The sequence below is a fragment of the Leptonychotes weddellii genome, chromosome 12 (genome assembly GCF_054177405.1).
Source record: "Leptonychotes weddellii isolate Sample4059 chromosome 12, ASM5417740v2, whole genome shotgun sequence".
Taxonomy (NCBI): Eukaryota; Metazoa; Chordata; class Mammalia; order Carnivora; family Phocidae; genus Leptonychotes; species Leptonychotes weddellii.
The window spans coordinates 91,878,766-91,903,406 of NC_138380.1; the positions used below are offsets into that span (position 1 = coordinate 91,878,766).

Consider the following 24,641-nt stretch of genomic DNA (forward strand, 5'->3'; position numbering starts at 1 on the left):
GCTGGGTCTCTCTCTGTCAAATAAATAAATAAAATCTTTTTTTTGAGGGAGAGGGAGAAGCAGGCTCCCCGCAGAGCAGGGAGCCCGATGCGGGGCTCGATCCAGGACCCTGGGATCATGACCTGAGCCGAAGGCCGACACTTAACCGACCGAGCCACCCAGGCGCCCCTGCCTGAGTGCATTTTTACCTGCAAGAGGGGTCATCGTTAAAATAAAAAAAGCACCCGACGGCATCCCCAGCCCCCCGCCCCCCCCAGCCCCCTGAAAAAATGTAAGTCTATGCGGGAGAGGGACCCTGGCTGCCGGTTTGGGGACCCAGGGTTCTGGAATCCGACTCCTCCCCGGGTTCTCCGTGGCCTGGGGTCCCCACTCCTGTTTTCTTATCAGCACATGTGGGTGTCAGCTTGGCTGGTGTGGTATCTGGGGCGTCCCGGCCTCGCTCGGAGAGTCTCTGTTTAGAGAGCCAGGGGCCTCAGGCACGGTTTTCCTCGGGTCTCCCCAAGTGCCTCTGAGCTTTTGGGAGGCCTCCCCCATTTATTCGAGGCGCGTCCTGCGTGTGGGCGGCGGGGCGTCTGCGTCCTGAATATCAGAAGCCAGGCCAGTTCTGGCCTCTCCACTGTGGTCACATCATCTTCCTCCCCCGGGGGTCCTTCCAGCAGGCAGCCTTGTTTGCCACGTTTATTTCCCTTCGAGCATCAGGAGACAATTCTGTAGGTCGCTTGGGCGGCTCAGTCAGTTCAGCATCTGCCTTCAGCTCAGGTCATGATCCCAGGGTGCTGGGATCAAGCCCCACATCGGGCTCCCTGCTCTGCGGGGAGCCTGCTTCTCCCTCTCACTCTTCCTCTGTGCTCTCTCTCTCTCTCAAATAAATAAATAAATTCTTTTTTTTTTTTAAAGTAAACAATTCTGTAAAACAAAAGGGAGAAAGTTTCGTCCTTGGCGGAAACCGTGTCCTCTCTGGAGGCCCCCTTGTACAGAGAGAATAAGGAAAGTCCTGCGTGGCTGCCTGGGGCTCGTTCCAGTTTGGGGACAGGCTTGTGACCGGGCATAGTCCCCACGCTGGCCCTCCACCTGTGTGTCCAGCCACGTGGCAAGCGCAGTGGCCCGTCCTCGGGATTGAATGGAGTCTTGGACGGTAGATGCTTGAGGACCAGTCAGACGCGGGCCTGAATCCCATTGTAAGGGCTGTCGGCTTTGTGATTTTGGGTTCAGATGTCGCTTTCTGATCTCTGCAACAGACTTTATTTATTAAGATTTTATGTATTTGAGAGAGGGAGGATGAGTCTTGGGGAGGGCCACAGGGAGAAGGAGAAGCAGACTCCCCACTGAGCAGGGAGCCCGATGCGGGGCTCGATCCCAGGACCCCGGGATCATGACCCGAGCCGAAGGCAGACGCCTAACGACTGAGCCACCCAGCTGCCCCTCTGCTACAGACTTTAAATAAAGCACCTACTTAACAAAAAATAAATAAAAAATAAAAACATGAAAACCCAACCCAAGCCTGAAACTTTGTTAGTTGCCGTCAAGGGACGCTAGGGGACCGATTCATTCTGAAAAATTGTTAAATAAAGAGAAACAAACTTTTAATTCTCTTTCCTTGCACAGCCTGTACCTCCAGGTTAAAAATAGACCAAGAGGAAAAGTTCTGTGTAAGGAGGAATTCTGGCCAGCAAATGTCGAGAAAATGAAGGAGTTAAAATGTGCCAAGTTGCAGACCGCAAGTACCCGAACAGCCGTGACCCTCCGTCACCTCCTGGGTCACAGAAGGAAGCTGGTAGGGTCATGTGCCTCCTCCGGGGAAGTTGGCCGCGCGTGTGGGCCTCACGGGAGGCCCGAAATCAGACCGGAACCACCCTGAGCCCAGACCCATCCACGGCTTCCAGGAAGCACGGGGTCCGAGCCCCATGGAAGCCTTCCAGAGGGGTCAGTGAAATCCCCGGGCGGGTGGGGGGAGTTTGGCTGGGCGAAAAGCACGTCAGTCATTTCCAAAAACACCGCAGGAGGAGGAAGGATCTCTATTGTCAGGAACCGAAGAGATGTTAGATAAACATCGTCAGACTTTATCTGGAACTCGATTCCAACGATCTGACTGTAAAAAAGAAAAAACAAAAAACAAACCCAAAAAGCTTGTAAGACAGGGAAATTTGAACGTTGAGTAGCGATGTGGTGGTATTAAGGAGTCACTGCTCATGGTAGTGGTGTTTTCTTGTAGTTTTAAAACCCGGTTTCTCTTCTGAGGATGCCTGCTGACATGTTTGCAGAGGGAGCGAAGGGATGTGTGGGGCTCGTGTTGTGATGGTCGAGGGAGGGGTGGGGTGGGCGGTGGAGAGCAGGCGGCATCTGGAGCTCGGCGCCGGGTCAGGATGCAGGTGAAGTGGGAGCACAGAGCTCAGGGCTTCAGGGCTGGCCAGGAACTGTGTCGAATTACCCTAGGACCAGCCCGCAGGCGTTCCGCTGGTTTTCCATGAGCTAATCAGGCTTGCCCGAGCGTCTTCCTTGTGGCGTTCCGGGTGGACGGCTGACATCTGGAAAGACCAGTCCGCATGATGAAGTTTTGCTGAAAACCTGCTGAGTTCATCAGCACATGACACGGGGTTGGTACAGTGTTTTCCGTACAGAAGTGCTTGCTTCATGTCTGCCTTCCCCGGGGGCCAGAGCGCTGGAAGACAAGGTGCCCTCCCGTCTCTACCACGGCCTTGACCTTCCTCGGGCGAGGAGGAAGGCGCCTTGAGGCTTAGCGCCCTCCAGGAGCGTAAGGCGTCCCTCCGCGTAAAGAGACAGGGTCACACGCTTAAAAATACGACTGGACGAGACTGTGGTTGTGATTCCTCCTGGAACATTACTGTGTCAGGTGCGCTGTCTGGGGCTGTTAGAATGGGCAGGTCTTCCAGATGTTTCTGGCGTGAACCCGAGACGAACGATCGACGGGTTCCTATCGATTCAGTTGCGGTCCAGCCTCCTTATTTGTTGATTTTGTGTGTGCACATCTGCGACCTTGCTAGAATGTGTTTGTCATCCCAAACCCGCCATCCCTGTGCGTCCAGGGTCACCCGTGGACACGCGCAGGACCCGCCGAGCACATCCGCAGCTGAGGCGGACCCCGGGCGGCGTCCCCTCAGCCCTCCCGCTCTGTGTGAACACCTGTCCTTCCCGAGGTGTGTGCAGGGACACGCGGTTTTGCATTTCTGTGCTTTTTGTCGGTGGTTTCACTTGGAAATGGAACCACGTGCGCGTGGGTGTGTCTGGTGCTCTAAGCACATGAAAGCTGTGCGGCCGGTGCTCACGGTGACGGTGACAACCTCACGACCTGCAATAGCAAGACTCGAGGGCACTGATAAGGTGTTGATGGTGGGTCCTCAGGCCGTTCCGTTGCTGTGTTGGCGCCTGAGAACTCCCTTTACCCCTGACCTGCCCATCAGAGAGCGCAGACTCCAGCCCACGTTCGCCGCCTCCCCGTGAGCCTGTGGTGGGCAGTTCCCGTGGTGTTTTGGGGTGCCAGGGAGTAGGGAAGGAGGCTGTTACCGTGGCACCGGAAGAGCTCCGTGGGATCCCGAGTCCCAGCCCTGCTGCGTGCCCCACCGTGCCCAGCCTGGTCCTCCACTCCGTCTCGAACCCCGGTGGGTTCGGGAGGGTCCCCGCCCAGCAGGCTTCTGCCCCTGGGCTGGACTGAGTGTGGGTGCGTGCTGCTGTGATCTGTGTCATTCTCCCTAGGATGGTGACAGTCACGTGTCACACGCTGTCCACCCGCTTCTCACTCGGTCAGCCTGTCCTTTTAAATAGTCGGGATCTGGGACGTCTGGGCGGCTCAGTCAGTGAAGCGTCTGCCTTGGGCTCAGGTCATGATCCCGGGGTCCTGGGATCGGACTCCTTGCTCGGTGGCGAGTCTGCTTCTCCCTCTCCCTCTGCTGTTCCCCCTGCTTGTGTTCCCTCTCTCTCTCTGACAAGTAAATAAAATCTTAAAAAAATAAAAATTAAAAAATGGTTGGGATCTGTAAGTGGTTGTTGAATTGAAATGCCTGTGGCCTTGCGGAATGCTAAGCCTCACTCACTTTCACACTTCCTTGCGTCTGAAACGGATGGCTGTGTCCGTCTGTCTTGGCGTCCCGTCCTGCGGCTGGGGTTCCCCTGCTCTCAGCACACCCTCTGAAATTCCCCGTTTGGCCACCTCCGAGTGTTGTGAAAGCTTGATGGGACGGCCGACCTCCCCTGTGCTCTGGGTTTGCCCCGTCCTGCAGCTGTCCTGTGGGGTCTGGAGGAGCCAGGGCGCTGGGGCCCTGCCCTCCCAGGACACGGACACGCCTTCAGAGCTGGAGCAGATTTCTGCCCTTTTTAGGCTCATGAGTTGTCGGTTTGTGTGGTATTTTGTTAGACTCTGCGGTGACAGCAGCCAGTGCATCTGGCCAGAACCGGTTTGGGAGTGGACACAGTGGGCGTCCGGTCCGTGTCCGGTCCACGTCTAGTCTGTGTCTGGTCCACGTCTGGTCCACGTGCAGGGTGACGGACGATGTGGTACAGGATCGGAGAGGAAGGTCCGAGTGCCCGGCCAGGGGCAGTGGGCGAGAGGCATCGGTCGTCCGGAACGAAGGGGGCGTCCAGCCAGTAGGGCAGCCTGGGATGACTTCATTTATTTAAATCATTTAAATTTTTTTTTATGGAATGCAGTCAACGTGCCATGTTACATGGGTTTCAGATGTAGAGAGACGTAACAGGTCCATACGTTACGCACGCCGTGTTCACCGCGGTATCTGTAGTTACTGTCACCTCACCACTGACTGTGTTCCCTGTTCTGTGCCTTTCGTCCCGTGACTTGTGCACTCCGTCACTGGAAGCCATGCCTCCCCTTCCCCTTGACCCATTTGCCTGCCCCCTCTCCCCGCTCCGGGCACCCATCCGTTTCTTCTCTGTACTTACGGGTCTGATTCTGCTTTTTGTTTGTGCGTTTGTTTTGTTTTTTAGATTCCACGTGTAAGTGAGATCGTACGGTGTTTGTCTTTCTCTGTCTGAGTCATTTCACGCAGCATAATACCCTCTAGGTCCATCCATGTTGCTGCAAATGGCAGGATTTCATTCTTTTCTGCACCTGAGTCGTATTCCACACATATTCCATGTGTGTCTCTGTGTGTGTGTGTGTGTGTGTGTGCATACACTTCTTTATCCATTCATCAACCAGTGGACACTGGGGCTGCTTCCATATCTTGGCTGCAATAAACGTAGGGCTGCATACAGCTTTTCAAATTAGTATTTTGCTGTGTCTAATAAGAGATCGTATCCAAAATATATAAAGAACAACTCAATACCAAAAAAACAGCTAAGTTGATTAAGAAAATGGGCCAATGACCGGAATACACATTTTTCCTATGAAGATATAAATGGGGGACAGACACATGAAAAGATGCTCATCATCAGTCCTCATCAGGGAAATGCAGATCAAAACCACAATGAGATACCACCTCACACTTTGTCAGAATGGCTAGTATCAAAGAGACGAGAAACGGCAGGTGTTGGCCAGGATGCGGAGAAAGGGGAACAACTGTGGGAACATTCCCACTGTTGGTGGGAATGCAAACTGGTGCAGCCGCTCTGGACAACAGTATGGAGGGTCCTCAAAAAACGAAAAATGGAAATACCATGTGATCCGGTACGAACCCTACTGGGTATTTATCCAAACAAAGTGACCTCATTCATTTGGTTCTTGGAAGGCAAGATAAGGTTTAAGCCCAATCAGCAAACCTCGAGGGGGCTCTCACTGTGGCTCCAGCCAAAACTCACCTGCCGTTTGCATTCAACATGAATCTGTCTTTTCTTTCCTTTTTTTAGAGAGAGGGGATGGTGGGGGAGGGGCAGAGGAAGAGAGAGAGGGAGAGAGAATCTCAAGTAGGCTCCACACTGAGAGCAGAGCCCGACACGGGGCTTGATCTCACAACCCTGAGATCACGACCTGAGCCGAAATCAAGAGTCGGACGCTTAACTGACTGAGCCACCCAGGTGTCCCTCATCTGTCTTTTCTTGAATGGGATTCTTGCTGTCTAGCATGTAACTCCACACTCAGTCTTATGTTTACCACCCGCCCTCATTGTACATCTTCCCCTTTGTGTTGTTCAGCTCCACCGTTTACAGGGTGTGTGTGTGTGGGGGGGGTCCACACGCATGGTAAGCGCTGGGCAAGGTAGGGATTGAAGTTAGCTGTTCAGTGAATTGCCTCTGTCAGGGGGGCGTCCGTGGGGATTATAGGATCTAACCTGTGGACTCCCTGATACCCAGTCTTACTCCTACGACCCCTGTTACAGCGTCGACTTCAGCCATGCTGGAATCATTCTCATGGAGGGGCTGCCGCAGCGTCTGATGACCCCGCGCTTTGCTCCTCCTTGTCCTGCTCTGATAGTTTGCATTTCCATCGGTCTCCCTCTGCACACGAACATTTCTTGTGCACGCTGTTTTCCCAGCCTTTTTAACCTGCAGTCGCAAAGGGGAGACAGCCTCTCATGTGGGGTCCCAGGTGCCCTTCTGAGCAGGGGGCTGTTTCCACACCTGGGACTCCACATGCCCATCTGGCTGCACACAGTCAGCCCGCACTTCCTGCAGGGAGAGGGCAAAGCTGGGAAGGAGCAGGGGGACCCCGGGGAGCGGCGGGCCGGCATCTCGGTCCTCACGCATGCGTTCAGTGAAGCCAAGTGCTGCACCGTGCACGTCCTGGCCGCCCAGGAGGGCCCTGCCGTATCTCTTGTCACGGATTTAGCATCCTGGAGATACTCGATTTTTGCTCCAAGCTCTGACCTGGGGAGCAGATGGGGGGACGCATCCACAGGAGCCCCGAGGCGTGTCCCTCTCCTCCCTGCTCCACTCCTGGGGACACAGTTTCCCCTGTCCCGACACCTCGAATCCCTCTTCAGGCTTGCCAAGGCAATTCCATTCTGGTCCGCTCCTCACCTTTCGGACCTCTGTCCCCTTTGGAGCACAGGTGTGTGCAGTCCCGGAGGTTACAGGATGCCTTCCAAGAGACGGGCTGTAGGAAGTTCTCCCGACAAGAGAAAACAAAGCAAATTGCCCTTGCAGGTGATTATCCCGAGGCAGCCACTAAGGCTGCTGAGAAGTTGTAAACTATAGGATGTTTATCACAGTACCACCTGCGGGAGACAAACGTTCAGGTGTACGGGAAATTGGGCTCTAGCTGGACTCTGGATACCACGCAGCTGTTAAAAATTACTTTGTGGGAGAAAATTTGAGGATTATATTATAAAATTGAGGAATATAAACTTTCAGATCCAACCCGGGCTGGACATCTGGCCTCCTAGAGTGTAGAAAGGAGAGAAAAGAGATTGGTGTGTGTAGAAGGCATTGCTGGTCTGAACCTGGTCATTGGCCCATGATGTGTTCCCGGATCGAAACTCCGGAGTGTAGAGGCTGCGTCTGAACATCAAGGGAAGTGGGACTCTCGGTGCCGGCGAAGCTGAGCTTTGGCAGAAGTCCCAGTTGATGTCCCGTCGGTCTGTCCGTGTGGGTCCCTCAGCAGGGGCAGCTGGCCTCGGGCCCCCGGCAGGGACCTAGGGCAGCCGTAGCTTCCACTGATGAGCCATGTGACCTTGGTCAGGTCGGGTTGGGCGCCAGCAGCTTTATTTCCTCACAGGTGAAAAGGAGACAACATTTCAGTGAGGAATTCACAAGATCGCGTGTGAATGCCGTGCAGCGTGTCCTATTCCGTACGCAGTAGGTAGGGTGACGTTATTTGGGGTGGGCTTTGTGGATAGGGTCGATCCCAGGAAACTGCTTTCCTGATTTTATCTGTGTTCTTTGGGCCCAGCACCGTGTCGTCGTCTCGGTCTTGTGCCCGGGCTCTTGATTGTCGGAGAATAGCTCGGACGTGGTCTCCTTAGTGCGGGAGCAGCTTGGTTAGGAAAGCCGACAGGGCGTTTCGGGGCGAGCTTGTCTGTGGCTGGGCTGCCAGGAGCTCGCCCGGGGCTCAGGACCGCCCCGGCTCAACGTCTTCCCCCGCTCACAGGTGAGGACCTGAGGGGACAGGGTGAGCCGGCACCTCCAGGACGTCCTGTCTGTGGAGACGGAGCTGGGCTTGGAGCCCAGTTTCTCCTGCTGAAGGTGCTCTCCCGGGGTCCCCACGCTGAAGTGACAGGACGGTGCCAGAGGCACCATTTTGGGTGGCATGGAGGAGGCCTGTGGGTCGTGCCCTGTGGGCCACGTCCTGTGGGCTGTGTCCTGTGGACTGTGTCCTGTGTCCAGTGAGTCGTGTCCTTTGAGTCGTGAACTGTGTCCTGTGGGCTCTGTCCTATGGGTCGTGTCCTGTGGGCTGTGTCTTGTGGGCAGTGTCCTATGTCCCGTGGACTGTGTCCTGTGGGTTATGTCCAGTGAATCATGTCCAGTGGTCTTGTCCTGTGGGTCGTGGACTGTGTCCTGTGGGTTGTGTCCAGTGAGTCAGGTCCCGTGGGCCGTGTCCTGTGAATCGTGTCCTTTGAGTCATGTCCTGTGGGCCCTGTCCTGTGGGCCATGTCCAGTGGGTCGTGTCGTCTGTGGCTTGCCCACATGCTCCCACAGTGTAGGTCCGTGGACCCCCACTCTGTCTCCGCACCATCTCCCTCCTCAGCGACGGGACCAAGTTCTGTGGGTGCCACTCCTCTCTCCTGTCCTCTTGGTTGCCCAGACCCCCTGCCCGGCCTCAGCAGCTGCCTGCACTCCTTCCCCTGCCCCCTGGCCTCCGTGGACAGCCTCGGTGGCGAGAAGAGGACCCGCTAATAAAGTGGACGCTTACCGAGGGCGCACCTCATGCCGGGGAGCGTGATCTCACGCGACGTTTCTTCACTGAGTCATGTTCTCTGACCATCCCCAGTGTGCAGGTGGGCACACGGAGCCTTCCAGAGGTCAAGTGTCTGTGGCCTGCAGGCATTCTGGAGCATAGCCCTGGCTTACCGCAGGACCCCCGCCTCCCTTGGCCCCGCACTTTGCAGGCCCGTCCTCCCCAGGTGCTCCCGGCTCCTCCTGGCCCAGCTCCACCCTGGAAGGCCCGCCGTTTCTGCCGCCGGACGGCACTCCTGTCCTGCAGCCCCTCGGGGACACCGTCACCGCTGTGCTGTTCTGTGGCGCTTCCAGGCCTGCCACCCAGCCCCGCCGGGAGCTGTGTGGCTCATCGTGCTGGGGCGATCCTGAGTAGTGGGGCCTGGTTTGGATGGAGCACGGGTGTCCGATGCTGGCCGGGGAGGAGGCTCGCTGGATCGTCCCGGGCACGTGTGAGAACAGACGGGGCCGCCGGAAGGCCCTGGTCCACCTGCCAGCGGTCAGGTGCATGGGCTGGCCATCCTGGGAACCCCTGCGGTGCCCTTCTCATGGCGGCAAAGCTATGGTCCTGGACTGGGCAGCTCGGTGGGCGCACGGGGCCTCCTTCCCAGGACCATGAGCCCTTCACTCTGGGATGTCCAGGTGGGGTGGGGGGGGGCCTCCCTCTTGGTCCACACTTGTCAGCCTCTGAGGGTCCTGGAGGCTCGGAGCTGGCTCTTCCACGGGGCCGTCTGTGGTGGGAGGCCTGGGCCTCGGAGCTGAGTTGGGACTGATGCTCCCAAGAGTGAAATGCAGTTTGTCTGCAGGTCTGCTGACCGGACAGGTGAAGGGATGGCTGTCCCCACGCTCTCTCTCGGGAAGCCCCGCTGTCCTGCAGGAGCCGAGCCACCTGAGGCAGAGACCCCGGCCCGTGGGCTCGAGGGCTCCCTGAGCGTCGGGGCTGGAAGGAGACCCTGCGTGGCTCCCTCTGCAGCAGGCCCCCGGGTCCTGGTGCCGGGGACAGGATTGTGAGGGCCCTGCGGGACCCACCACGCCCTCCCCGTGTCCTCTTTACGAGGACAGGTGTTCTCATGAAGTGATCGATTAAAATAAAAGAATCAGTGTGTGTGAGGCGTCATTATCGATGAGCCCACTTGGGTCTCCCTCTGAATTTAAGGGACGTGACTGGCCATTTGATAACGAAATCCGGCTGGTTGCCAGCGTAGACCGCGGCGGTGGGGGACGGCGCTCTGCTGTGGGCCCTTCCTCTCCTGATTCCGAGTGACGTGTGACCCCGCTCCATCCAGCCTCAGACAGGCCGGGTGCCTGTCCCACCGTCTGCCAGACGTCCAGCCCCATCTCTCTTTCTGTTTTGGCCTCCAGGAGACTTGGAGCCCCAGGGGCGTGTGTGTTAGGAGAGAGCTCTTCTCTGGTCCAGCAACACACTTGGAGCTTGCTTTTGTGTCCGCTTCGTGGTTTTGTGTGAACGTTAAGGGGCAGAAGGAAGGTGGGGGAGGGCGGAGGGCGGAGGGCGGAGGGCGGGCCCAGGCACCCGTCGGGCTCAGGATGCTGGCGGGCGACCTGCCCACCCAGGAATCAATCCGTGGTCGGTTGGTCTTGGGGCGGGGGGCTCTTTGGACACTGGAGACCCCTCTCTGGGCCCCGGAGGGCGGGCGTGGGCTCCTGAGGACACGGCCCCCGCCCGGCGAGGCCTGTCCTGCTGGCCGTGGGCCCTGCGGGGCCTCGGGAGGCCGGGCAGGCGTGCCTTTTCCCTGCGTGCAGGCGTGCATGCTGCCGCTGGGGCTGGGCGTGCCCGCCAGCTCTGGCACGGCTGCCCTTGAGACTTGCCCAGCCGCAGCGGGGCGGGCACTGTCCACCTGCTCTCGGCCCCGCCGCCCCCGAGGCCGGGCGCACGGAGCGGGCGCGGGACTCCGAGCAGGGAAGGGGCGAGGCGGTGGGAGGGAGCTGCTTCTGGAAGGAAGGAGAAGCCCTGGCTGGCCCCTCGGCAGCACGGTGAGTTCCTCCCTCTGTGGGGCCGCCGCGGGCTGCCGCGTGCTCTTGGCATTGGGTCAGTCCCTGGCGCCCCTCCTCTGTCCGCTCGCGTCCTTGTTCTGCAGCGAAGGGGCAGTAGAAGTTCCATGTGGCGCCGCGTGGGACGCTTCCCCTGCTGGGGACCCCAGACGGGGGTGAGTGAGAGCTCGGTCCCCCGCCCCCCTGCGCCGGGGACCTCCTTCCTCCCTGCCGCGGGCCTTCTCCCCCCACCCGGCGTCCTGCGTCCCGTGTCCGTCCGTATGGTGCAGGCCCGCCTACGCACCCCAGAATTCTGAGTAGTTGGTGACAAATGTAATCACAGATAAAATCTCAGATTGAGCGAGACCTTGCTTCTCAGAGGAGCTTGGGGACAAAGTGACGTTGTTGTCATTTCCTAACTTGAGTCTGGTGTGTCTTTCCTGGAGAGTGCCCAGGAACTGCCGCCTGGGGTTGAGAGCGTTAAGAACAGTTCGAGGTGGGCGCTCCTGAGAATGACTTTGTTTCTGGCGTTCTCCTTCTGGAAGGGAGGAGTGTCTGTCTGGCTGGCTGGCTTTGGGAAGGTTGCTCGTGGGCGTCTTGTTTCTCGGGTGGCATGGGCGGTTCCGTGGTCGCACCGGGCGCTGCATTCGTGTGGACTTCCCGGGGGGGGCTGCCTTTCTGGGGCCAGACCTCCCCGCCCGCCTGGCACCCAAATGCAACGGCCGTGTGCGCGGCTGATGTTTATTTAGCGCTTGTGTTTGGTCAGCTCCTGTTCTCAGCCCTATACGCCTATTTCCTTATCGAATCCTGCCGACGCCTCCGCTTTCCAGAGGAGGAAACTGAGTCACGAAGGGTTGCGTCAGTCTCTCCAAGGCCAGGCAGCCCCGGGGAGCCGCAGGGCTGGCTTCAGACCCGGGCCTCGGAGTGGGACGCGCTCGACCCCTGCAGCCCGCCTGCCAGGCCGTGGGTGAGTGACATGACCTTCAGGTGCGGCAGCCGAGCGGGGCTGGTGGTTGCTTCTGAAAAGGGTTTTCCAACGTATTTTTTTCCGTTTGCCTGTGCGCCGCGCTTCCGTGGGTGCCTCCTTCCCGAGGGCACAGCCGGCCTGCTCCCTGCCCGGCCCCCAGCCCGGGAGCCCTGCTTCCTTGTAAATCTGGCTTCAGTTACGCAATCGTCCCTTTTGTTCCTTTTTACGGAACTGTTCCCGCTGTGGGTTTCAGGGCCCGTCAGCACGGCAGGCCCCACTTCTCCGGGGCCCCTGGCGTCCTCCCTGCATTTCACACCTTGCAAAGGGACTCTCTTTGCTCTTCCCTGAAGAGCCAGAGAGGGTGAGGGGAGGCGGGAAGCAGGGGTGCATGCAGCCTTTCATCTCCAGCCCCGGGGGCCTGGTGCTGCCCTCCCCTCCATGTGAGCAGGAGCGAGGGGTGAGCTCCCTGGTGGGCTCAGCAGTCTGCCTGGCCAAGAACACCCTGCCCCAGGTCCCTGTCTTCGGGGACAGGGATGTTCCCGTGAGGCTGCGCACAGTGTGGTTGCGGGAGATTCCAGGGGAGAGCATTAGCGGGAACGCTGTTAGCGTGGCCCCCCGTCCGTGAGCAGAGCGCTCATTGGACAGCTCCGGGGAGCCATGCTGTTCCGTGAGCCTTCCTCGGTCTCCGAGGTCTGTGCTCTGCAGGGGACAGTCTCTTTCCCCAATGTCGTCGATTCCCTGTGTCGTGACCTTGCCAAGGAGGACGCACAGACTACTTTTCACTCTGCTGCTCTTTGAGGTGCTAAGTCTGTTCAGGCCCCTCGGGTACGTTGACTTTTGTTATCCTAAGACTAAAGCTACCCAGGTACTTATTACCAAAATGCAAAAGCAGGATCTCTGTGCCTCTGACATGGCCAGATCGTCCGTCGGACATGTTGAGGTTAGCGGTTGGCTTATTCCCTCCTTCCTCCTGCAGACCGCGTGCTCCACCCACTGCTAGGGACAGGATGTGTCCCCAAAGGCTGAGTGGAATGTGGGAGCCAGCGCCCCTGCGGGTCTTCGTGGCAGAGGGTGCAGAGCATGGACAAGAATGCACACAGCCAGCTATTTCTGTGCAGCTGAGATCTGGGCCCTCACAGGACTATAAACAGGACCAGGGATCAGGGGCTGCTTCGCTGGGGAGGCGATGTGTGAGCTGAGAGGTCTAGGATTAATAGGGGCTAAGCAGGTGAGGCTTGCCTAAGTGGGTGGGGAGCATTCCAGACCTGTAGGGCATGTGCAAAGGTCCTGGGGCAGGAGGGGTGGAGTGTGCTTGGGGGACTGGAAGGAGGGTTGTGGGACAGGAGTGGAGAGAGAGAGGCTGCCCTTTGCCCACAGCGGTGGGATATGGGGGCACGGCGCCAGCATTAGCTCCCGTCCACATGCAGGACTAGTGCCCATGCCAGCCCACATGGGGACACTGCCACTGCGTGAGTCTCCTTAGGCAGGTCTGCTCCGTCCTCCTGGTCTGCGCGAGAACACGCAGGAATCGCAGCTGCTAACGACGCGTTGCTCCTTGCCCACCCTGCTCTGGCCCCACAGCGCCCCTGCAGAGGGCTGGCTGCACCTAGTAGCCCATTTTACGGATGAGGAGCCCGAGGCACCTGCCCAAGGTCACGCAGCTGGAGCCTTCAGAGTCCTCACACGGACACTTAGAGACAGGCCTTCCTTCCCTTGCAGGACTGGCCATCCCCCTGTGGCCCTGTGGTCACAGCCCCCAGAGGGGCGTGGTGTGGTCCTACCCCCCGTGTGATGGGGGCTTGCTGTCAGTGTCCTCCCTCCGCCTTCCTGTCCAGGGCTTGTCCTCACCGCCCTCCCCACCCCTGCCCCCCGAGCCCGGTCCTTCTGTAAGCCAGCCGGGTGGTCCTCGTGCTCTGCTAGCCACGAGGCATGGGTGCGGATGTTTGTCCAGTGTCCCTTTTCCCGGAAGCCCATGGGAGAGCATCAGTTGCCGCTGCGATACGAGATGGGGAGATCCACACGTCCGTCGCGTCTTTTGGCCTGGACAGCAGTCCTGTTAGGCGGGAATGCGGTGCCCCGACCCCAGTGCCCTGTGCGTTCTTTCCTGAGACGCAGGCCTTGAATCTTACAGTGAGGGCTTCGGAGCATTCGTCTTGTGCCCACACGGCCTGACTTTGGGCGTCCCTTAGCTACAGACCCAGCGGTGCCCACGGAGAGGGGAAAGGGGTCCCAGACAAGATCAGTGATCAGTCCCACGGCTCCCCAGCCTTCCCTCCGTGGGCCTGTCCTCTTAGAGAGGGGCCGGGTTATGAGCTGCAAAGCCATGGTACTGCAGGGTGTGGGGTTCTGTAGGATGGGGCGCTGGGGGTGGGGTTCTGGAGGAGGGTGGGGTTCTGAGGACGGGCCAGGTGTTTCCTGCCAGCCTTGCGTGGTCCCTCACCCCCAGGTGAGGTAGGGACTGGGGTTCCTGTTCTGGGAAGACAAGGAGTGTGGCTGAAGCTGGGGCAGGTGAAGGACCTGCCCACGATCATAGGGTGCAAAGTGGCCGAGCCCGCGTTGCCCGAGGAGCCTCGTCCCTTGACAAAGCCTGGACCAGCTCCACCCGAGAAAAGGCATGCAGCCCTGCCTTCTGCCCCCGGGGGAAACCGACTCGGAAGCGAGCACCGGGCTCAGTGGGCCTCTCTTAATAGAAGACACTTGTGTCTACATGCAGATCTCACGGTGGTCCCCGTCCCCTTCCGAAAGATGTCCCACGGCTGCAAAATTGCTTTCGCTGTGCCTGTTTCTTATATAAAAGTCACATCATTAGCCAAAGAAATGAGGGTCGATAATTGCAAAAGCGTGTTGAGCAAGACAGCCCCTCCGGGCCGATGGAATGACTGCTTACCTGGTGGAACGCCTGCTTTGCTGCTTGCCGGTGTGTCCCGGACGGCAGGGCTGGCCCCAGATGGCTAGGGAGGCCAGTGACTTCACCGGGGGCCCAGGACCGCTTTGGGGTCCAGCGGGGGAGCTCCCGGGCCATTGCCGAGATGCGGCAGCATGGGCTTTGCGGTTTACCTGTTGCAGGTGTAACCTTTGCCACAGATTCCACTGGCACCCCCTTGCTCTCGGGGTTCGTGGTGCCTTTAGAAGTTGCAGGCTGCGATAAGCGCGTGCCAAAGCGGCCAGGGGTGGAGGGGGCTGGGCCGGGCCGAGGCAGGTGGGGACCAGACGGGAGTGCAGGAAACACCTGCTATCTCTCCAGACGTGGTGTCGGTCCGTAAAGATTGGTGTGTCCTTGGAAGGCTCCCGAGGGAGGTGGGCGGGCCGCTCTCCTCTTGCAAAAGCACACAAGAGAAACGTGCAGCTCGGGAGGCCTGGGGTCTTCACGCAAGAGAGCTTTTCTTAAACTTCCCGAACGTGGTTAGGGTGTAGGGTTCTGGTGAGCAAGGGACCTTCTTCAGTAGACTTTTACTAAGTTGGTTTCTGGGTCGTTCCCAAGCCACGAACTGTGCTGTGGTGTATAAACGGGGGCCTGGTTTTTGAGCCCCGAGAGCAGGTAGATTCTTCGCTTTTGAGTGAAGATGCACAGAGACAGGGAGCCCCGTGTCCCCCTCTGACCAGCGCCGTGTGCGGGCAAGTTGTGCCCCGTCACGTAGGTTGGGCGTGCCTCCCGTCCGCTGCACGGCAGACCTTCCCGGCAGCCGAGGGGCTGCTGTCCCAGTGAATCCCAGCGTCCCCGGGTCCGGTCACTGGTGCGTCGTCTGCTTGGCTAGGTTTCCCCCCATTGGGGGGTGGTGGTGCACCCCGAGTCTCAGAGCCTGGCTGCTCCACGGGACCAGCTCTCCAGGAGAAGCTCTCCCGACCTCCTTGATGTTGGTCTGGCCCGGGGACAGGTCGGCAGCACGGGCTGTGGGCCACCAGGGCCGGGGGATTGAAGAAGTCTCGAGTTTGGCGTGAGAAGTTGCTACAGCACCGTCTTCCCGAATGCCTTTTTCCCAGGCTGTGCAGCGAGGACGGTCCCGTCTGCTTTCCTGGGGTTCCCGCTGGAAGCCAGGTATCCCGGCAGGTGGGGCCGTGCCTGCTGACCTCCGTCAGCCCTCAGGGGTCACCGTGCTGGTGGAACGGTGGACCGGGGTCTAGGGCCGGCTGACCTCTGTCCTTGGGACCCCCGTCCCTTCCCCTGCATCACCTGCTGGCCACGCCCGTCCCCTCGCTGTCCCCAAGGTACAGAACGATGCCACTTCAGGGTTCGGGCACTGGCTGTGCTCTGCCCAAGACACACTCCCTTCAGGTGACCCCCTCCCCGCGGGGACCCCCGGCCCCTCCACGCTGAGCTGCAGCTATCACCCGAGGGCTGGGGGGTGTGGGCGGTGAGTGGTGGTTCAGGCCCGTCATCCCCTCGGGTGATGGGGGGGGTTGGGAAGGTATCTGTGCTTTATCCACACACTTACGTGCGTGGCCCGTGTCTGGTGGTTCTCGGTCTGTGCACATCCGTTTGGTCTAAATTGACATAGGGCACAGTGCAGTGGCTGCAGGTAGGCGTGAGGAGCCATGGGAGGGTGGGCAGGCCCGGCCTTCCCATCTCGCTGTGTGTGTGTCTGTGTGCATGTGTGTGTGCGCGTGTGTGTATGTGTGCATGCGTGCACGTGTGTGCACGTGTGTATGCATGCACACGTGTGCATGTGTACACATGTGTTTGTGTATGCGTGTGCACGTGTGTATGCGTGTGCATGCATGTCTGTGTATGCATGCACATGTGTGCATGTGTACACGTGTGTTTGTGTGTATGTGTATGCGTGTGCACGTGTGTGCGCGTGCATGTGCACGCATGTGTCTCTGTGCATGTATGTGCGCGCGTGTGCATGTGTGCGCGTGCATGTGTGTGTATGTGTGTGCGCATGTGTGTGTTCAGCGGTCTGCCTTTCACGCACGTATGTATGTGTCTATGTGCCTATCATCTGTCTGTCATGGATCCATCTGCCATCCATCCATGCCAAGCGATGTGGGTGGGGATTCTTGGGGGCTTGCTGGGACCCCTCAGGGCTGCTTCGGGGAGAGTGTGCCCAGCCTCCCTGACCTCCTGGGGGCCGCTGTCCTGTGCTGCTTGGGGTCCTGGCACCAAGGGAGCGGGCTCAGTCAGCCCCCAGACTCGTCTGTAAGGGGACACGTAGGAGAGGCATGCGTCCGCCAGGGACAGCCAGCGGGCAAACTCTAGGCATTCTGTGCGCGGAGGAGGGCGCCCTCCAGGTCCTGTCTCTGCCTGGGGGCCCAGATCACGGCCTCTGGTTTGCAGTTGGCTTAGGCACGGTGTTGGTGTGACTTCTGGGGAGTGTCCGTCTCCATTCCCGAAGTAGCCAGGATGAACTGGGTGCCCAGTGGGGTGCTGGTGAAGTGGGGTGTCCGAGCCTGTGAAGGGTTCCCCAGGCCCGGGATTGGCGGGAAGCAGGAGGGAGGGCTGGGGGATCTGGGCGTCCTGCCGCGCACGTTCCCAGCATCACCCCCCTTCTGGGGGGGGGGTTGCGCCCTGGCAGGTCCACAGAACAGGGCCAGGACACGTGGCAGGCCCCAGAGAGGAGCCGCCCGGTTGTGGGAAGGGCTCTCCCCACCTCTGCCGTCTTGGGCAAAGCCTTGCACACCTCTTGAGCCTTGGTTTCCCCGCTGCTGGAATGGGGAAGTGATTTTTACTCACGTAGTGGCTGGGCATGTGTCCCGAAGTCATACATACGCAGCCTCCGGGTATCGCGTTAACACACACGTACACGGAAGGGTTGTGGAAATTGTAAAGCAAGCTGGAGCTTTTCCCTGTTCGATGGGCTTCTTAAACCATAGACACAGTGGTTAGTCGTTTTTTTTCAAGTATATACTAGCGGTAAAGTTAACGGTAACCGTGACCTTGGTCGAGCGCTGCCTGTATACAGGGACAGGTTCGTCCCTGTGGGTCCATCCCACCATGGATCCTGTCCTTCGGGCTGTTCTGGGAGCGTGTGGCTGGGGGCCTGCAATCCCCAGGCCGAGATGCCCTGACATGCCGAAGACCCTCCCTGGCCTTAGGATGAACCCACGGTCACCGCGTTTGACTTCCCACCTTAAACTGGGACGGGCGGTGTCCTTTCTTCTTGGCGGGCTGCAGGCTGGGGACAGGGGGACCGAGAATGACCCATGCTTTGTCGTTTGCAGGCTCCGGGGGGTTCTGCACCGTCCACTGCTCTCTGTCGTGCCAGACCACCCAGGTGAGTGGCCAGCCCCGTGCATAGCTCGTCCGTGTGTCCCTGCCCGGGGTCAGCTTGGTGTTACTTTATTCCGTAGTCATCTTAAGTTTTTTTGTTTTTTTTTTGACTTTAGGAATAAATGTTCAAAGGCGGTACATATCAAGTTTTTATTTATTTTCTTTTTCTGGGTGCAGCCTGCCAGCATTAAAGCCCAGATTGTGGGAAAGCGATTCTGTCCACGCACAGCTGTGGCGTAATTGTGCAAGTGAACGTTGGGGGCGTTGCAGGGTTGAACCCAGCAGGTGCATTGAGCTCTGTCTGCCTGCGCCCCGGCAGGTGCTTGCTGGGACGGCCATATCCAGCACTCCCCGCGGGGCGGTCCCTCAGGAGCTGCGGTTGGCAGAGAACGCGCATTGTGACTTTTTAAATCAATGTTTAAAAAACCTGATTTATTTTTTAAAAGTAATCAAAACTCTTTTGCGTCCCTCTGTAGCGCATAAGGTAGACAAAACAAAATCTTGGTGATTGTTTGCATCCTGATTTGAATAAATCAGCTTTAAAAATTAAGTTTATGATCTTGGATCTGATTGATGTTCCTTCTTTTAGGTATGATAACGACCTTGAAGGTGTTCCTAAAAAGCTTCTATCTTCTAGAAAGAAATACTAACGTATTTATAAATGAAGTGATAGAATGTCTGGGATTACTTCGAAGCAGGGTGATGGTGGAGGTAGCAGGGCGTGGGGGGCATGGGGGCTAATTTTGAAGTCGGATGATGGGTACGTAGCGGTTCGCAAAGCTGTTTTCTATGTTTTTGAATTTTTCCAAAATCAGGAGAGAAACACATAGAAAAGGGGCAGTAAATAAACAGACAACAGTCACAAACCCCCAGAGCTCATGGCGGTGACAGTCGTGGACCAAAACCAGCATCCTGCGTGTGTCCTGCATCCGTCCATTGTTTCGCCGTGGGGTGTCACCCCGTTGGGATTGACCCAACACCTCGTCCCAAACACCCTCAGCCCTGAGGGCCTGTCCTCCCGGAGAAGGAAGGGGTGGAAGGGGCAAGGCTGTCGGCCACGGTCCCCAAGCACGTCCTAGTGATGCAGGTGCAGCTGGGGCCCGTGGGCAGGCCCTCCCCTCTGCAGGCCCAGTGAACTTGGCAGTCCAGAGCTCGGTCCTCCTGCCTCTGCACCCCTGCCCTCCCACCCGCTGCCCCCACCCCCCCAGGTGTCCTCAGCAGAGAGCCCGCACACAGCCTTGCTTGTTGACCCGGCCGCCTCTCCTTCACAGGGGAGGCACCCTGTCTTTGCAGCTGCCGACATCCCTTCCCAGGGGGTCCCCTCCGCGGCCTCCACAGCTGCCCCAGGATGGGACACGAAGACCCGAGGAGCCCCTATGGGTGCCACCCAGCGGTGGCCTCTGTTCTCCCCATCCCCTGCCTTACGCTCCCCCCCAACCTGGCGCCAACCCGACCCCAGGAGGGAGGACCAGGCTCCTCCCCCCAGGGTCCCTCCCGAGGGGCTCCCTCTGCAGCGGAACAGTGTGCTTCTCCCCCCGTGTATGCGCTGGGGTGGCTGGTGGTGCCGCAGACAGGATCGGGCAGGGCGTTCGGGCTTGTATGCTCCCGTGACCGGAGACCACGTGGAAGAGACTACAGAGGCTCCCGTGTGAGCAGCGCGGGCGGGCGCCTTGGCGTCTGCCACTCCGGGGACCCACCCCGCTCCTGACCGGCCCCCTCTCCTAGGCCCACGGTGCTGAGCCCCACCATGGAAGACGGGCGCGAGCTGGACCTCACCTACATCACTGAGCGCATCATCGCGGTGTCCTTCCCCGCCGGCTGCTCCGAGGAGTCCTACCTGCACAACCTGCAGGAGGTGACGCGGATGCTGAGGTCCAAACACGGGGACAACTACCTGGTGAGTGGGGGGGGGGGCACTGAGCAGGAGTGGAGGGTGGGGACGGCGGGGGGACACCGACTGTGAGGACAATGAGGTACGCCAAGCACGGGGACAGTGGGGGGAGACACTGAGCACAGGGAGTATGGGGGGCACGCTGAGGTGGGGACAGTGAAGGGACGCCAAGCACAGGGACAGTGGGGGGGGCACACTGAGCACGGGGAGAGTGGGGGTAGGATGCCGAGCGCGGGGACAGTGAGGGGGGACACCGTGGGGAGAGTGGGAAGAGTGGGGGGGGACATCAAGCGTGGGGAGAGTGGGGGGACACTGAGCGTGGGGACAGTGAAGGGACGCCAAGCACAGGGACAGTGGGGGGGGACAGTGAGCACCGGGAGAGTGGGGGGAGACGCGGAGCACGGGGACAGTGGCGGACACGGAGCGCTGTAACTGGGACGACACTGAGTTGCTGAAATGGGAAGCAGTCACTGAGTGTCTCGGGGTGGCTGCTGAGCCTGTGGGGGTCGTGGTCCCCTGCCTCTGTGCATCTGGTCCTCCGGGCCCCCGGTTTCATGGAGGTGCTCTGGGGCTCCTCCCCCTGGGCCTCTTGTCCGCCGTGCTGCCTGCTGTGCCTGTGGCCACCGCCCCGGGCGCCCTGCGGGTGGGCAGCCCCCCTGGTGTGGCCGGCGTGCGGCATCAGACAGACCTGTCGGCCCCGGTGGGGGTCGGCATCCTGGTGTCAGAGCCCAGCCTTTCCCTCCTGCTGACCTGAACCACGAGGACCGACGGTGGGCGCCCGGAAGCCGCTGTGCCCTGGGGACGCGTGTGACGTGGTCGGAGGGAGCCCCCGTCTGGGGAGAAGTGTGGGCCAGCGTCCCGTGCGTCCCCTGGCTGCCCAGTGTGACCACAGCACTGAAGTACAGTCCCCGCGCTTCGTCTGCGCCTGCCCCCGCCCCGCACGGCCTCCTTACCTGCTGAAGCTGCTGATCTCTGTCCCGCCTGACAAACTGAGGTTGCCACCCTTTTGGATGACTACATGACTGTCTGCAAGAGCGGCCCAGAGGCAGAGCGGAGCCGAGGGCACCCCCCCCAGCAGCCTGTGTCGGCCCGAGTGGTCAGTGCGGCCCGAGCAGCGCTGTCCTGGCCCCTGAGCACCTGCCTGTTCCCCGGATGGCAGTCCTCAGCGTGACCTGATGGCAGGCAGGGAAAGCGTGTCCCAGCCCAGAACCCAGACTTCTGCTCTGGGGGCCCCACATCTTCAGGACGGCAGCCTTCTGCCCGGAGCAGTCTGCTCTGCAGGAACGGTCCCCCTCCTCCGGAATCCTGGCCCAGGGGTCAGCTCTCTCCTGGTCCCTGCGCCTGCCCTCCGTCTGCCCTCTGTTCACTGTCCCCAGATACCCGGGAGGGCCCTGGGCCCTGGAAGGCAGGGGCCTGGTCCTTAAATGGGACAGTGCAGCAGCTTGGTCCAGTTAGAGGGGCTGTGGACCTAGGTCAGGGCAGAGCCGCGCGCCCCAAGCAGACCTGCCCAGGCCCCCGCGCTCAGCTGTCTCTGCCGTGAGGGCACCTGATCTCCTCTCCCAGGCCTGCTGCAGCATGGTGGGGTCCCCGCCGGCTCTGGCCCTCGCTGCCTCCGTCGCGCCCCGCCCCAGCAACCGGGCTTCCCCGGGGACGGCCGGTCCCGCACAATTCCGTCCGCCATCCCTATGTATTTGTTCCGTTTGTGTTTCATTCCATGACAATAACGTTTCTATATACGTTTCAATCTTTTACAGTCCTTAGTCCCTGGAAGGCACACAGCGGGTGAAGTGTGAACGCCGTTTCCTCTTTGCCCTTCGAGGACGCGGACTTGTCTGATGGCTTTTTCTTTCCCCTTCACAGGTGTTAAACCTTTCCGAAAAGAGATATGACCTTACAAAGCTTAACCCAAAGGTACGACCTTAACCCTTTATGTTCTGAGTTCCGTCAGATGTCCCCGAAGCCTATCTGCTCGTGCGAAAACAGTTCAAGTCTCTGTGGAATGTGACCTCGTAAGGGGTATCAGGAACTGTTCTTACCTGTGGGTTTTTTGGGTTTTTTTTTTAAGATTTTTTATTGTTAAGGAATCTCTGCACCCATCATGGGGCTCGAACTCAACCACCCCGAGATCAAGAGTCGCATGCTCTGCTGACTGAGCCAGTCAGGTGCCCCCTTGGGTCATTTTTAAATTAATTTCTTTCTTTTTTTATTTTTTTAAAGATTTTATTTATTTGACAGAGAGACAGCGAGAGAGGGAACACAAGCAGGGGGAGTGGGAGAGGGAGAAGCAGGCTTCCCGCGGAGCAGGGAGCCCGATGCGGGGCTCGATCCCAGGACCCTGGGATCATGACCTGAGCCAAAGGCAGACACCTAACAACTGAGCCACCCAGGCGCCCCTAAATTAATTTCTTTAGTTTGAAATAATTATAGATTTACGGGACGTTGCAGAATTATACAGAGCGATCCCACGTAGCCCCAGACCCAGTCTTCTCCAGTGGTAACACCACGCATTAACTAGTAATAAAGTGTTAGTGCCAGAAGCTGACGTTGGTGGGATCCACAGACCGTTTCTACCTCCAGGGTCTCCCTCCTGCTGCTTTCACATACTCCCCTCCATGCGTTCATCTTTTTCGTAGCAAAGATTTAGGGGAAGTCTTTAAGCTTGTATATACACGTGAGTTAGGGTGTATGTTGTATATGTATTCCATATGTCGGAATATTCTGAAGCTATTGGAATGAGAATATACGGTGCATTGGTGAATTGCCTATTTTAATGCTAGGTAACAAAAGTAGGATATAGAGGTCCTGGATAATAGCATCTCAGCTCTGCTCGACACACAGAAAAAAATCTAAGGGATTCATGGGTGTTGTAGCTGTTACCCCTACGTGGTGGAAGGGGTATGCGATATTTTCCAGCTTCCTGGCATTTTTCTGAAATTTTCCCATCATTTTGCACTATTTCTGTTACTTTTATAGAAGAGACCTCTCCCCTTAAGAAAAGGAAGGTGCAATAGGACGTATTTTGCATCGCTGGGGGGTGGTGGAGGGTGTCAGGTTGCTCGGGGAGGCTGTTTCCCATGCAAGGACACGCTGTGTTCCGCGTCATGCGGTGAGGACCGTCTCTGTTCCTGCTCCGAACTGTAACCCGGGCTCACGGTGCTTCCTCCCTCGTGGGCACGCTCCGGTCCTGAGAGGGGCATGTTTTCTTCAAGCACGCGGGACGGGCCGCTCTCTGAGACATCATCCGCGCAGTGTGTGGGGAACAGCTCCCTGCATTTTCCCAGACTGCGATTTCCGTCTGCACAGAGGAATTTTGGCAGCAGCTCCGGCCAAGAACTCCTGTTCCAGATCTGGCCCGGCCTCGGCCCTCCCCACGAGCCATGCCCCATTAGCGGCTCCGAAAGCCCTTTCTAGAATAGCCGTCCCGGCTGCTGGAGAGCAGATAAGATGGGGATGGCCGTCTCACGGGGGCAACATAATCCGCTCCGTGTTCCTTCCCGGTGAGGGCTCCTGGCCCCAACTCCCAGCAGGCTTTAGGAAAAGAACTCGCGGCAGGGTTTTGGTAGAGAGCCCGTCTCTCCTTGCAGATCCTGGACGTGGGCTGGCCGGAACTGCATGCTCCGCCCCTGGATCAGGTGTGCACCATCTGCAAGGCGCAGGAGTCCTGGCTGAACAGCGACCCCCAGCATGTGGTGGTCATCCACTGCAGGGTGAGTGTGCCCCGAGCTCGGGGCCCCGCGGGGACCGCCTTTCACACCCATGTCCGGATCTGCCGGTGTTTGTCCTCACTCTCCCGGAGTTTGGCTCTAGAATTTGCAGGCCTCGGGTCGATGAACGCATAGCTGGACATTTTGAAACGAACGAAAGGCATGGACGATAGTGAACCATTTTATCTTTACGCGGTTTGGTTTTTTTCGGAAAGCCCTTTTGAGAAGGAGCGGCCGAGGACGTGCGGGGCTGTCTGAGTCCTGCTATAGTTGATCCGTCTGAGCCTGGGGGCGGGATGCTGTTTGCTGCGAACGCGTGGTCCTCGCCCAGCCGGCCGCTCGAGGGGGATGGGAGCTGGCCGCGCCCGGCAGGGTGGCCAACGCTGGCCGGGGGGAGGGCACACCTCCGTCCTGGCTGCACCTGACCTCCGACCTCCTGGGAGCTTTCCTCTCACTCCTCTGGTTTCTCGCTGCCTTCCTGCACTTCCCAGTCCTCGGGTCTGATGGGTGGAGAATAGGGCTCGACAGAACACCGCTGTCCCAAGCGGGGAAGCCCCCCTGGGCCCTCCATGAAGGACGCAGACCTGCCATGCGATGCAGCCTATGGGAGGCACTTTGGGAAGGGATGGTGCTCCCAGAAGGAAGGTGCCCCTCCTCACTTTGTACGTGACACACCATGTTCCTGTGACCCTTGGAACATCACGAACATGTGGACGTTTCCTTCTTGAAATGTCTCTTTTTCAGATCTTTGCACATTCAAAAGCTGCAGGAAAATCCATTGCCTTGTGGAGTTGAGGTGCAGAGACCCTTCCCCTCAAGCTCCGTTGGGCCGTCTGAGCCACTGTCCCCTAGGGGTTCTGAGACTCGCTCGCGTGCGGTCTGTAGGAAGGCGGCGGGCCTGGGTCGTGGTGTGCGGCGGGCCCCCGGCTCTGAGCAAATCCTGGCAGGTGCACACAAATGGGTGTGCTGTTTCTTTCTCACTTTTCTTGCTTCTTCTCACACCTGACTTGATTACCTTCTCCAGCAAACAGTCAGGTCCCCCATTCGTTTTCTTACGAAATTACGTTCACTGGGGCCTTTTAGGGTCGCATTATATTAAGG

The 24,641-nt window shown here is 58.8% G+C and overlaps 1 protein-coding gene across 1 annotated transcript in view; it reads left to right on the forward strand.

Moving 5' to 3' along the window:
• Nucleotides 1-24,641, forward strand: part of TNS3 (tensin 3) — a 416,462-nt gene that overhangs the window by 52,763 nt on the left and 339,058 nt on the right. The window contains exons 5-8 of the mRNA XM_081799720.1: nucleotides 17,897-17,949; nucleotides 19,671-19,842; nucleotides 21,697-21,747; nucleotides 23,421-23,543. Coding sequence (XP_081655846.1) covers nucleotides 19,693-19,842; nucleotides 21,697-21,747; nucleotides 23,421-23,543 — 324 coding nt within the window. The 5' untranslated portion in view covers nucleotides 17,897-17,949; nucleotides 19,671-19,692. The remainder of the gene's footprint in view (nucleotides 1-17,896; nucleotides 17,950-19,670; nucleotides 19,843-21,696; nucleotides 21,748-23,420; nucleotides 23,544-24,641) is intronic.